Consider the following 13,798-nt stretch of genomic DNA (forward strand, 5'->3'; position numbering starts at 1 on the left):
GCCACCATGCTATTGCTGTGGCCTGGGGCATGAGAGAAGAGAGAATAGAAAAAGGAAAATAAAGAAAAACAAGGTGCTTTACCCACTCTCTTTGATATTAGGAGTTTCCTCTCCCATTCTTTCTTAAGACAGAACTAAAGGACTTCTGGAGCTCTCTTTCAGCCCGTTGGTGCCTTTATTATATAATAATATGTAGTAATAGTAGGTACAATATATTAAAATTTTAAAATAATATGAGATATATATATACATATATATATATTTGTGTGTGTGTGGTTTTTAAATGTACCATTTTTAAGTATATACAACTACTCGATCCCTTTCAAATTATCTTAGGCATGTGTTTTTCTTTTCAGGCTAATTCACCTAAATAAGATTGATCCCCATGCTCCAAATGAAATGCTCTATGGACGAGTGGGCTACATCTATGCTCTTCTCTTTGTGAATAAGAACTTTGGAGTGGAAAAAATTCCTCAAAACCATATTCAGCAGGTACCACGTTTGTGTGCTTTTTGGAGTCTTTTTAGGATCTCATTTACTATCTGCCTGAACTATTGGTTTTTATTTCTCCAGTTAGCACATCCCAAGTAGCTGGAAGGTGCATCTTGACCTCTGAAGGTCAGGCATGATCAGAGAACCAACAGCTTCGTGCTGAGTGCTGTTGGAAACACTGTAGAGAGTGACTCAGTAAGTAGTGCAGCCTGCCCCATTTGAGAGTTTAGAGACCCTTTCAGAGGAAGATGAAGGCCAGATTTCACCTTCCAGGTGCAGATGTCTCCTGCGGTACCTGAAGGAGTTTACGTTTTCCTTAGACAAGTGAATTCTTGTAAATTCTAGTGAAAAGAGTTCAAGATCCTTTATAGATAGATTACAGTCACACCTGCTTCTTAGAGTGCGGAATTAAACTGTGCCCTTCCATGACCTAAGACGGTGTCTGATTTGCTACATTCCCCAGGATATCTCAGCAAAAAGTTTCCCATCTCTGTCAGGACGGTTTTTACTCTGATTCTCTCCTTATTTTGGTTATTTTGGTAGATTTGTGAAACAGTCTTAACATCTGGAGAAAACCTAGCTAGAAAGAGAAACTTCACAGCGAAGACTCCACTGATGTATGAATGGTACCAGGAGTATTACGTGGGGGCTGCTCATGGCCTGGCAGGAATTTATTACTTCCTGATGCAGGTAAGAGGCGATGATGGCGAGATTTCAAAATATGCTTCCTGACTGGACAGCCTGGGGTCGGAAGACACAGGCTGATTCCATTGGCATAGTATTATCTATTTTTTCATCCCTCTGGACCACTGCATCATTCTCTTTGTAATCACGTGGCCTAGACAAACAAGGGTGATGTTTGCCAAGGCACTGTACTTTGAGATGCTTTTTGATTTGTAAGTGACTATACTTGCCTACTTGTCCAGACTAAAGTGTTTTGACCTGTATTTCTATATGAAATACTTTCTGTGCTTGTCTTCTCTTTCAGCAAATGCCTTGAATTAAGAAAATTATTCTACATTATAAGGCACAACCCAATGAAACAAATTCCAGGAATAGGAACAAAATCAATAGAAAACAAATGAGCATATATTGCCTAAGGCTCACTTAGAGAGCAAAGCTATGGAGCCTTTCCAATGGATTTTGTGTAACCTACCCGAAAAATAGCTGAATAGGCTACGCTCAACAGTTCTTAAGATCTAATACTATTGGGGGACATTAGCTAAAGTCAAATGGACTAAGGACAAATGGAATTTACTGAAGCCAGCATAATCAGAAGGGAGGTCAGAAGAGCACTTCTCACGAGGGCATCATTTCTGGGTCTTATTTAGCTCTCTTTATGGAGAAATTGGCACTTGTGAATAAAAAGAATTCATGGCAAAAGAAAATTGATTTTTAATGGTAGCACGGTGTCCCCCTCACCTTCTCAAAGTACGATGTGGCATAAAGAAAAGTGTTTCATTAATGTGTTCAACATGAGTGCTTGGACATGCATACTATTGCTCACTGGTTGAATAGCTGGCTGTAATAATACAAAATCAATGTCAGATCTGCCCTCTCACCATAGCTAAACAACGACAATAACGCTGAAAAACTCAAGGTTATTATTGCTTTTGAATGCAGAGTCACACTTTGAGGGTCAGTGGCAGTAAGAGACCAACTATTGTGTTTATTCTGCACTTCTCAATTAAGAGTTTTATAGTTAGAGGTTTTGATAATTTAAATTCCTTTATTTTTCTGGCATTTCCCCTCATTGGCTCTCTGTTTCCAGAAATAAATACAGATTCTTAAAAGTTTTCAGGAAAGGAGTGTTCAGTCTTTTGAAGTTTTGAGGTGAGTTAGAATCATACGTGTCAGTGACTGGATAAGCACATGACCTTGCATTGAAACAGGTCATCAGGAGGCATTGTACCTCTGCGTTCTTTTGTTCTCTGTAGTAAGAAATCTGGAAACCCAACTACTAAGTTTTCCATTGGCAGATTATTATCTATTTAAAATGATTTAATTTTTAATCCTAAAAGTCCGTTCCAGAAGGTACCTGTGTATCAGTAAAAACCACAACCTTTTTTGGCCATTTTGGATAATTCCTGCAATTTTTGAGGAAAATCCACTCATTCTACGCTAGCATTTTAAACTGAGCTTGACCAATATTCTTTGGATAAAGTGAAATCTATATGTGCCCTAAAGAACATAGCACACGTTCAGTGTCTGAGAGTCTTCCTGTAAGAATCGCCTAATTTCCTGCCACCTCAGCCTCCTGCCTATGCTTCACACCACTGCCCCGCCTCAGGCCCACAAGCCCACCCCCCACCTGGCAAAGACAGTACTGCTTTGAGTTTGTCGTTTAAAGAAGTGAGCAGTGCTTCAAATTAAGAACAGAACCAAAAGGAGAAACTAAAACTTATATCAAAAATGGAGGCTCATATGCCTTATGTCACAGTGTGCCCTATAAATCTGTACGTTTCTGGATCACAATCACCCTGCGAGTATCAGCCCCAAATCCTCTTCCAAAAGGTTTGCTCTAGAGTCGTGCCACAGTTTGGGGTCGTGATCCCAGGTCTCCTAACTCGTTAGCATCCTTTTCCATGGGAAACGTCACTTACTGCTTCTCGAAATGTAATAATGAAAGTTGCACTTGGTTTGTCTAATGCATCTCTTTGTGGCCATTCAAGTATGTTAAGGTATTAAAAACCTTAGAAAACTTCTCTTACTCTCACCTTCTCGAGCACTGACTTAGGAAGAGTATTTATGTGTATATAGATAACAGATATTGAAAAATAATGTGTACATACAGTCCCAAGATTTAACTGACCGCCTAATTTTAGCTTGTTCCAGTAAGTGAAAAAATTGGATTGGAATCCACTTCTTCATGATTTCCAGTTCCTTTCGGTCATGTTTTCTTTAAACCATGGTTTAAACATGGTTTAAAACTCATTCCTGAGGCTTAGGAAGATCTCTTTGCTTCAGCAGAACTAATAATGCCCTTTCTCATTTCTAGCCCAGCCTTCAAGTGAGCCCTGCAAAGTTACATAATTTGGTCAAGCCCAGTGTAAACTATGTCTGCCAGCTGAAATTCCCTTCCGGCAATTATCCTCCTTGTGTGGGCGACACTCGAGATCTGCTAGTCCATTGGTGCCATGGTTCCCCTGGCGTAATCTACATGCTCATCCAGGCCTATAAGGTACTGTGGATTTTCTTGTTTTATAAATTGGAAAACATACCAATAAATTCTTTAATTTAAAATTAGTTTTATACATAATCCTTAAAGGAGCAATAGATAAGTCACTTGTTGGACCTAAGATCACTTTTGCTAAATGGATTATACCTCATTCTTACAGTATCAGTCTGTATTAGAGCGGACGGGATTTCACAGAGCAGAAGACTGCTTCACCGACAAGCAGAGTAGCCAGCATTATAGCATCAGTAGCAGGGCCATGATGAGTATCCCAGGAGCTCAATTAAAAATAGAAAGAATTGGCCTCATGCACTGCTGGCGGGAATATAAAATGGTGCAGCTGCCATAGAAAAGAGTTTGGCAGTTCCCCCCCAAAATTAAAACAGAATTAACACATGATCCAGCAATTCCACTCCTAGGTATTTACCCAAAATAATTAAAATCGAGGATTCAGATACTTGTTCCACAGCAGCATTATTCACAACAGCCAAAAGGTGGAAACAGTCCCAGTGTCCATCAGCAAATGAATGGATAGACAAAATGTGGTGTATACATACAATGGAAGAGTATCAGCCATACTAAAGAATGAACTTTGATCCACACTACAACGTGCATGATCCTTGAACACATTATACGTTAAATAAGCCAGCTACAAAAGAACAAATATTATATGATGTGATGGTTAATATGAGGTATCTAGAATAGGCAAATTCACACAGGGAGAAAGTAGAGTAGAAGTTACCAGGTGCTGGTGCTGGAGGAGGTGGCGAGGAAGGAGGTGCAGATTTAACACTTAATGGGTACAGAGTTTCAGTTTGGGATGATCAAAAAGTTTTAGAAATAGATAGTGGTGATAGTTGTACGACATTGTGAATTTAATGTCACTGAATTTTACACTTTAAATGATCAAAATATTAACTTTTATATGATGTATATTTTACTATAATAAAAAAAATACCAGTGTCACTTATAAAAATACCTGCTATGGTAGAGTCATAATCAAAGAAGAAAAGGTTTTTATTTGAGGGGAAAAAATAGAAGTTAACCAAGATATCTATGTCTTTTGGTGCCAAATCTACAAGTTACAAATCTACAGACTGTAAATAGGCACTAGCCTCTAGTAGTCTAAATAAGCTTTTATTAGGTTTGTGCAAAAGTAATTGTGGTTTTTGCAATTATTTTTAACCTTTTAAACCACAATTACTTTTGCACCAACCTAATAGTATACAAATTTCACTTTGAGAAAGTTGGCTATAATGGAAAAACTTCTAGAACTGCCTCATTCTACTTTTAAGGACACTTAGTTTGCAATGAGATATTTAAACTGTCTGTTCAGAATATTTCTCAAGTCTTTCATCAAGATATAGAAGGCCACAAAAGATTGTAAAGGTGTATCTCTATTTTTCTGACCAAGTATAGTGCTTTATAACCAAATCAGTCTTCATAATCAGTTCTATAAACAGTTTCTTCTCCGGCATGTAAAGAAACTTTCTCATAGTGAAGGGCGTCGTTGTTACTGAGGAAGATAGCATGTGTTCTTTGAAAAGTGACTAACAATAACAGCAAGTTATTATCTAATGCAATGTCTAATGCAAGAAGAATGCTGCTTCACCAATAACACCCGCATGCACAAACACACATACACATGAAACTTAGACCATGCAGACAAGGTCAGGACCAGTTATGTAGGGGAGAAAACAAAAAAGCTAGTGAAGTTTTATAATTTCCCCCACCTATATAACTGGGAACAGTTGGCTCTGAATCTGTCTGGCTCGGAATCCCTTATCCTTTCTTGCCAAGTCACCTCCCTCTCTCCTCCCGTCAGGAAGATATGTCAATATCCTTTCTAATAAGACCACGTCCCTCGTCTCTACAGGTGTTCAGAGAGGAGCAGTATCTCAATGATGCCTATCAGTGTGCCGATGTGATCTGGCAGTACGGGTTGCTGAAGAAAGGGTATGGGCTGTGCCATGGCACCGCAGGAAATGCCTATGCCTTCCTGACGCTGTACAACCTCACGCAGGATATGAAGTACTTGTATAGGGCCTGTAAGGTAGGGATCAGAACTGCCGAAAAGAAAGCACCTTCTCCCGGGAGGTTATAGAAAGGTCTCTAGTTAATTTGATTTAATTAATTTCTTTTTTAAACCATAGGTCTATAGAAAAATAACTGTTATTTAAGAAAAACCTTCAAAAGCCATTCAATTGAACTAGCATTTTTTAAAAGAGGACATATTGCTACCCAACAGCATTTATGAGGGGAAAAGAAGGATGTAGGGTGGTTTTATTCCTTCCTTTCTTCTATGCTAACCTTGGAGATATGTACCTCAGAAGCTCATTAAATTCCCCCCATATTTTGTACTCTTGCAGGCCATCTGTTTCTCTGCATTAACGCCTTTTCTCTGCCTCAAAGATAGTTTTTGATTTTTCAGAGTAATTTTTAGGGACAACTCTATCAACTTCTGGGGGTCTGTGGAATTAATCACTATAGTAATTTAACATGTTCTCATTTTCAGTTCGCTGAATGGTGCTTAGATTACGGAGAACATGGATGCAGAACACCGGACACCCCCTTCTCCCTCTTTGAAGGTATTTTTCACACATTACTTATTTGCCTTATAATTGCAGCATCTACTTCTCTGCTTGATAATTAATATATTTGAATTGAAGCTTCATCAACAAATTAATTTTATAGTCATTTCTTAAACTACTTCTTTATTTCCTAATACAACAACTCAATATTAAAAATCAATCAACACACGGACTACAACAGTTGTAATACCAATAGTCATAAAGGTGACTACCACTTATGGAGCTAGGCACATGCTGAGCGTTTTGTACATGCCATCTCAGCCAAAACATACAGATGTCATCCTCATGTCACAGATGAGAAGACCGGGGCTCAGACTGCTGAGTGGCCCGTGGTGCTGACACATGGTAAATGGCAGGGCTGCGCCTTGGACTGATCTGGCTTCTTCTCTCCCTCCTGTCTTCTACCTAGACGAAGAGGCTGTACACCTCACTAGTGATCCCCTCTGATACTGAACTTCAGGGAATATAAATAGAGGCAGATGCCCATTTCATTTAAATCATTGCCATTATTATCATAATGTTGATGCTACAACAGGAAGCCACTCTGTAAAATGGAGTCATTTGGTGCAATAACTTTCATCTCTTTCTCTTCCTTCAGGAATGGCTGGAACGATATATTTCCTGGCTGACCTCCTAGTGCCTTCGAAAGCCAGGTTCCCTGCATTTGAACTGTAAAAGGAAAGCCTGCTCCCTGCAACTTACTGCATGACCCTTTCTGTGTATCAAACCTGAGCTAAGTGCTATCATTGCTTTTCAAGGAAAGAGTCAAATTATGTACTTGATTTAGTTGGTTTTTTTTTCTAGAATTTGTCTTTAGTTCAGATCCTTTTCTTTATCGTTTACTTTTTATTTTAAAATATCCAAGGGAATTTTTTAACTTCAGTTTCTTCCTAAATGGAGGTGGTCAATATGTACAGTATTTTGAGGGCATATGTGTATATATATTTCAGAACTTGGAAGAAATCTTATCTCTAAGCTTATGAATATAACCATCTGTTACTGTTCTAAAATGCTTAAAGGAAACTAAATACAGATAAATGAAGATAAATATATGATTATTGTTGGACATTGCCCTCTACCTCTGCTCTTTAGTATTTTTTCTCCAATAGGACAATTTTATGAGTTTGCTTTTCTCTAAGTGGTTGATTATGAAAGGGGACAAAAGTATAATTATATGCTTCTAGGATAAAAACTGCAAGAGTTGCAAACTGGGCTAGGGACCTAAATACCGTTTTTTCAAACGCACAATGCTTATTTAAACCAGAGATAAACATACTTTCAAATTTTCCTCTTTTTGCTAGGAAAGCATCCAGGCTCTAGCCAACATTTTTATCAAGATTAAAAAAGATAAGCTAACAATAATAGTTTACTGTTTTCTCTAAAATAACCTAGTGTGTTTTGGAACTGGTATAAGTAACTAGGATTAGAGTCCATCCACCCTGTCTGACTGGCCTTCTCTACTTTGACTTACTTATTTTGTAATAACTATGCTTTAGTGCTGACTGTTTGATGCAAGCCATATTTTCCTTCCTGTTAATCTCTGGACAGTGGTCTTTTCACTAAATAATACAGCACTCTACTTCTCTTTAAAAGGAAGGAAGGTTGATGATGATGATATATATATATATATATATATATATATATATATATATAATATATATATATATATATATATGTAATCAATTGACTTGAACAAAAACACTAAGCTTTTGATTGAAATCCAGTGATGTTTGGAAACAATGGAGTCTGCCTGTTTGCATGTGTTAGGCTTAACATTCATCAGTTTCTCAGCCCTCAGAATCCAGTGTTTACATAGTAGATGTAGAATCCCTGTGCTTCAAATTCTGTACAAATGTTTTGACTCGGCAGCTCACACTCCTCCTCCTTCCATCAATGCCCTTCCAGGCTTGTTTTGTCTTTTCTGTATGTTTTCACTGATTTTAGAACATTTTACAGCTTTCAAAAACGGTCTAAGACTGTAAAATGTGCCTATTTTATGGCTCTCTCAGTCACAAAATGTGCTATTTTTATTGGAACTCTGAACCAAATGCTCACTAAGTATATGTTGGTTCCTGTGTGTAGCAGTCCCCTGTTATGTTCTACTTGGCATCAAAATCGCTAATCCTATTGGAAATTGACCGTGTTAAGGCTACCAACAATAGGATGGAACAAAACAGCTCACTGCTCAAATCCTAGGATTTACTTGTTCCTCTGTGACTTGTGCTAGTGGGAGACAACCTGGTACCTCTCCGAGTCTGAAGTGCTGCTGATAAGCCGTGTACAAGCTCTGCCTTTCTCGTGAACGGTGTCAGCTTTCTCAGGAAAGCTCATTTGCCTTCGGCTATGAAACAATAAAACCCATTTGGTTTAGTTAAATGTCTTAACTGTACTGTGCCAGTACTTTTAGCTCCTGTAGTTCCTAACTAAGGGGAAAAGAAGAAAACACATGTTCTTTTAGCCAGAGGAGACCTGCTCATACAGTGTGTCTCCAAACACATCTGGATTAATTTAACCGCAGGAAGTCTTCAAGGGAGGGAGAAGAACATTTTTAACAAGATTCTTGTTAATATTTGGATTACAATTTGGCTACTGTCATCCATTAACAGATTCATCGATTAAAACACAATTCAGGTTCCATTTTGTCTTTGGCTTTAGGACTTACTAAATTGGCAGGATTTTATATTTATACCGTTGTTGGGGTTTATTTTTATGCTTAAGAGCTAAGAAAGTTTGATAGAATTTTAAGCTTAGGCAAAGGCCAAGACCAGTGCCCTAACACCATTGTAGAAACTGAAAGAAACTTTCACACTACCTTTCTTAGTTTTACAAAGAAGAGGCATCATTTCAGTTCTAGTTCTGTTGTTTCATTTTTCCCTCATATTTTTCTTTTTGGTAAAAAAAAAAAACAACTTTGTCTCTCAGAAAACTCAGTAGTTTCTCTCATCTCCATACAAAGACTAGATAGTAAAACCTTAACAGCTTCTTGCAGTGTTCATTTATCCTGTCATATGTTTCTGTTCATGTAGTTATGAAAAATTGCAGTAGTTAACTTTTCATCATAGAAAAAATATGAACATTATCAGAACTATTTTCATCAGTCTCATTGGGCTTTGGTCTCATTCGAGTTGTCAGTCTTTAATCCTTAGAGTCATTTGGCTTCTTTTTCTTCTTTGATGTCAATTCCAATTATTTGGCATCAAAAGCCTTCATGGTAGGCAGAGTGTCCGTTGAAAGTGGATCCAAGGCCATTTTATCTCCTTATTACCACTTCCCTATGTAACCAAATTGAGAGAGCTCCTCTGCTCCTATGTCCTCAGGCTAATTTGTGTCTGGTCTTATGATGCCCTGCCTTCTGCTAGGTGACTTTGAAATACAAAATGTGAAGAGTGAACATTTAGTCTCCTACTTCTTTGGCTACTAGTACTCAACTACAGTCCTTTATTACTCATACTGAATTCTGATTCCACTTCTGCTTCTCCTAAATAGGTCAGAGCACCCCATTTCTGTATTGCTAAGCTGTAAAACTGTTTCTCCCCTATAGGGATAAAACAAAGTGTTTGGGATATTCAGGGAACCCACCCAATGTTATATTACCATTTTTTGGGAAGGGTTGGGATCATATGTATTTCTGTGCTCCGTAAAGGATTTGACTTACTGGTTTTCAATAAAATTTATTAGGACTATACATTGTCATGTGCTTTTTGTTTGCTTTGTTTTAAACTTAAGAAATATTGGCTTTCAACAGTCAATGATGGCTCTTTCTCTATACACTTATTCCCTAGGGTTTGTTCCTGTCTTTTTCTTCATTGTTGGGTCAAACAAAATTTGTGGTACTTTGTGAAAATAGAGATGTATTAGAGGAAAATATTTTTAAATCTGATCATTATAGAATTAGGAAGAATCTACCAGGCTTCAAGCCGAACAATATATTATACATATAAGAATCCACCCTGTGGTTAATAACTAAAGGCCTAATTCCAGAAATTGATTTCCCCACTGACCAATTCTGAGTGGAATTTTGAAAAGAGGAGGAGATGAAATGAGGCATAATTATAAAATGTATGTGCAAAGGTTGGAAAGGAGTTCTGCTGAATCACCTGGCATGGCTTTGTATCTCTTATTTTCATGACACAGCTATGTACTATCACTTAGCACATCAGAGATCTGCCAAATTATAATATAAAGTACTTGTTTTCATCCCTGAATTAGATTTTGTCCTCTGGTGCATATGATTAAAATGCTCTTTATACCCTTCGTCTGTTGTCTGAATGGCTCATAATACTGCGAATAAATGCACATTTTTATTTTGCTCCTTTCACTGGATGAAGGTAGAGATGGTGGTATTACATCGTTAGACGTGGGCAGTGAGGCACAGAGAGGACTGTGCCTTGCAGAGGCCACCCAGACTCCAAAGGGATGCCTGCAGGTACCCCTACTCACTCTGCATGAGCTTACATTCCAGTCGGGAAGACCAGCTAGCCCTGTCCTCTGATTTACCACTCCCTGGCTCACCTTCCTACTGGAAGAAATATAATGACAAGCACATTAAATCGCACCACAGTTGTAATTTCGTGAACAAACAAAACTTGAAGAAGTCATTTGTCTCCTGTGACTTATCCGTACTAGTTTGATTTATTTTTTCCTGACTCTCTTCTTCTCATTCTCTGTGAATAGAATAATAATTTTTGTGTCATTTCTATTTCCCTAGGTAGTTCCCACTGTGGAGTCGGTGTCATTAAAAGTCTCATGTATTCTCTACTCTTATAACCATCATTTAAACTGAGAACAGCTTAACAGTCAGTCCCCTGATAATTTGCTTTCTCATTCTGTTTCTCATGCAGACTCACCCTCTTCCTTCTAAAGCTGAGGGTCAATTAACAAAACGAGAGAACCTTGGCTTTTTTACAATGGAGAACACATTGGCTTCATCAGTCATATTACGTGAACTATTGAAACACTATTTTCCAGAAAGCCTGTGCTAGTACATCCTCGGGGACTTACTGGGCAATTCTGTGAGTAATGGGAGAAAGCAGCGAACACAGTAAACCACGAGGTGAAATCATGAGAAGAGAGAAACGGATCTTAGCAGGACGGCTGCTCGTAGTCAACCAGTTTAATTTCACATTTCTACATTATGTTAACTTTTCATCCACATGCAGATTACTACCACGGTGACATTAAATCTGCAACTAATGTCCTATCAGTCTACAAATAAGTGTTAGAGAAAGCATTTGTGAAGCATGTAGTCATTACGTGGAGAAAGGCGGGATTCTTGAGAAATCAGTTTATAAAGTAATGGCACAGTTGCCTAATTTCTCTTCTCTGATGGAGCTGGGATATTAAGAAAGGCATGTGTAACCCCCAAAATACTGATGTGGCTCATTGTGAAAGTTGATGGTCAATATTGATCTCTGAGGATTCAGCCTTCAGGAGTTAACATATACCCGCTGGCTGGTATAATCCAGACTGCTGGCACTGTCTGTTTCTGTGGCTGCAGACATGCCATTTTATTTCATCATGCCATGAGCAATGCTTTAAACCCGTTTTATCCCTGAAATTCATTGAGCACATGTATTTGTGTATGCAAGGTGTTTGGTGAGCACTGTGTGTGTGAGATGGACATACTTATTCTGACAACTCAGAGTCTGGTGAAGAGAGGTGATGAGATGAGCAATTACAAGGAAATGTAGTCTAATATTACTGGTAACCCCCCCACACACACACCTACTCTTTTCCTTGTTCCACAAATTTCAACAATGCCCAGGGCTCTTGTGTGACCTGCGGTTTCTAGCTATATTGGCGTTTGGAGATATTGGCGTTTATAATTCTACAGGGAGGAGACTTTAAAAGCCACTCAGCCAGCCCAGAAGCACTCAGTTCTTTCATTTGGGCCACCTTAATGATGGACGAGGTGCAGGAAAATTTGAGGACAAAAAGTCATTTTCCCCCAAAATTATTTCCACTCAGTTGGCTCACTTCTTAAAAACTCCCAGCATTAGCATTATTAATGACGATCCATTTCCTTCAGGAATCCTGTTAAAATACATATATTTTCAAAGAGAGAGTTCATCAGCCTTCTGTTAGTCATTCGCACCTTAATGACTGGTTCATGGTGCACATAGCAATTAATTAGAAAAACTTCAATCCAAACAATATTAATTGTGCTGCTAGAGTATGTTAGGTATGGCATATCACTAGCTTAGGTAGATAAGATGATTTCTGCTCACAAAAGACTGTTTAAATTTGGAGATAAATATGAATAGGTAATTTCAATATGATACGGAACCTTACCAGGACTGGCTTTTGGTAATGGAAGGGAAAAGAAGTGTATGAGAGTCAAGGAAACTAGTTAAGAAAAAAAAAAAAATTGAGGCCAGGGCTTCTCAAGCGTTATGTGCATACACATCACCTGGTGATCTGGTTAAAATGAATCTAAAAGGCTGTCCGGTGGGGCCCGAGATGCTGCATTTCCAACAAGCTCCCAGACAATGCCTGTGCTGCTGTCCACAGAGCCTACTTTGTGTGCGGTAGGTCTAGATAAGCAATCCAGCATGGAATCCTGGCTCAGTGGAGAAGAAGGCAGGAAAGTCAGGAGTTGGCTGATGAGTCGAAAGGACTGACTGATGTATGTGAATCAAAGCACAAGCTCTAGGAGCAAGGGATCTATCAGCTGGAGTCATTGGAGTCTGCTTTCTGAAGACATATGTGGGGACAGAGTCCCAGAGAGCAGTTTCCAGGCTGTTGACCTCAGGTGAAAAGGTGCTGGCTCGGGTAGTAGATGGCTGTCAGCTGTGGCTAGTTGGCCATCAGCTGTAACCAGTTAGCCAATTAGCCACTGATATAACTGCCGTGGCTGCATTGGTTGGTCAGTCGGTTGGTTGGCAGGCAGAGAAGCGGACAACAGGTTGCAGGTCGTGTGGATCCAGCCTCCAGTGAGACTGTAGTGCCACCAGTGAGATGATAGTGGTATGACTCCCCTATCTATGGCTCCGTAGCTGTTCCTCTTTGGCCTAGCCATATCCTGCGTTCTTATGTGGGGAGCGGGAGCAGAGACCCCACAGGCCGCCCTGCATGACACATGGCGCAGCAAGCAGGGTCTCCCGCAGGACAAATGGCACAGCAAACAGCATCTCCCGCACGACAAATGGCGCAGCGAGCAGGGTCTCCTGCACGACACATAATTCCCTATAATGTCAAGGCAATACGGTCTGGAGGTGATCAGTTTCCTGAGGTGGTGCTTGTAGTGAGTGAAAGAAATGGACTTGGAACAAATATGTGTTTCTAATCTTAATGGGAAATTGCCAAGGGTTTGGAACCTTTTGCAATCTGAAGTGACATAAGCTTCTGGTAATATGAGAATCAAATGGAAGATATCTATACTAAGTAATTAATTTGAGTCATCTGGAACCATCAAGTCTTGTATGAGGAAAATTAGAACCCTCGGTCCCTTGTTTAGAATTTATAAGAAGCCATGAAGCCATGATTAACCAGCCAACTTTTTAAAGGTCTTTAAAAAACAAAAACAAAAAAAAAAACACAA

The 13,798-nt window shown here is 39.0% G+C and overlaps 1 protein-coding gene across 3 annotated transcripts in view; it reads left to right on the forward strand.

The window, feature by feature from the left end:
- The window catches only part of LANCL1 (LanC like glutathione S-transferase 1), a 29,468-nt gene extending 21,796 nt beyond the window's left edge, over positions 1-7,672 (forward strand). For all 3 annotated transcript variants that reach the window (XM_033112387.1, XM_033112389.1, XM_033112388.1), the window contains exons 5-10: positions 357-492; positions 1,036-1,182; positions 3,491-3,673; positions 5,544-5,720; positions 6,183-6,255; positions 6,857-7,672. In XM_033112387.1, the coding sequence (XP_032968278.1) occupies positions 357-492; positions 1,036-1,182; positions 3,491-3,673; positions 5,544-5,720; positions 6,183-6,255; positions 6,857-6,933 (793 nt within the window). In that variant the 3' untranslated portion in view covers positions 6,934-7,672. The remainder of the gene's footprint in view (positions 1-356; positions 493-1,035; positions 1,183-3,490; positions 3,674-5,543; positions 5,721-6,182; positions 6,256-6,856) is intronic.
- Positions 7,673-13,798: the final 6,126 nt, after the last annotated feature.

Source organism: Rhinolophus ferrumequinum, chromosome 8 (genome assembly GCF_004115265.2).
Source record: "Rhinolophus ferrumequinum isolate MPI-CBG mRhiFer1 chromosome 8, mRhiFer1_v1.p, whole genome shotgun sequence".
Taxonomy (NCBI): domain Eukaryota; kingdom Metazoa; phylum Chordata; class Mammalia; order Chiroptera; family Rhinolophidae; genus Rhinolophus; species Rhinolophus ferrumequinum.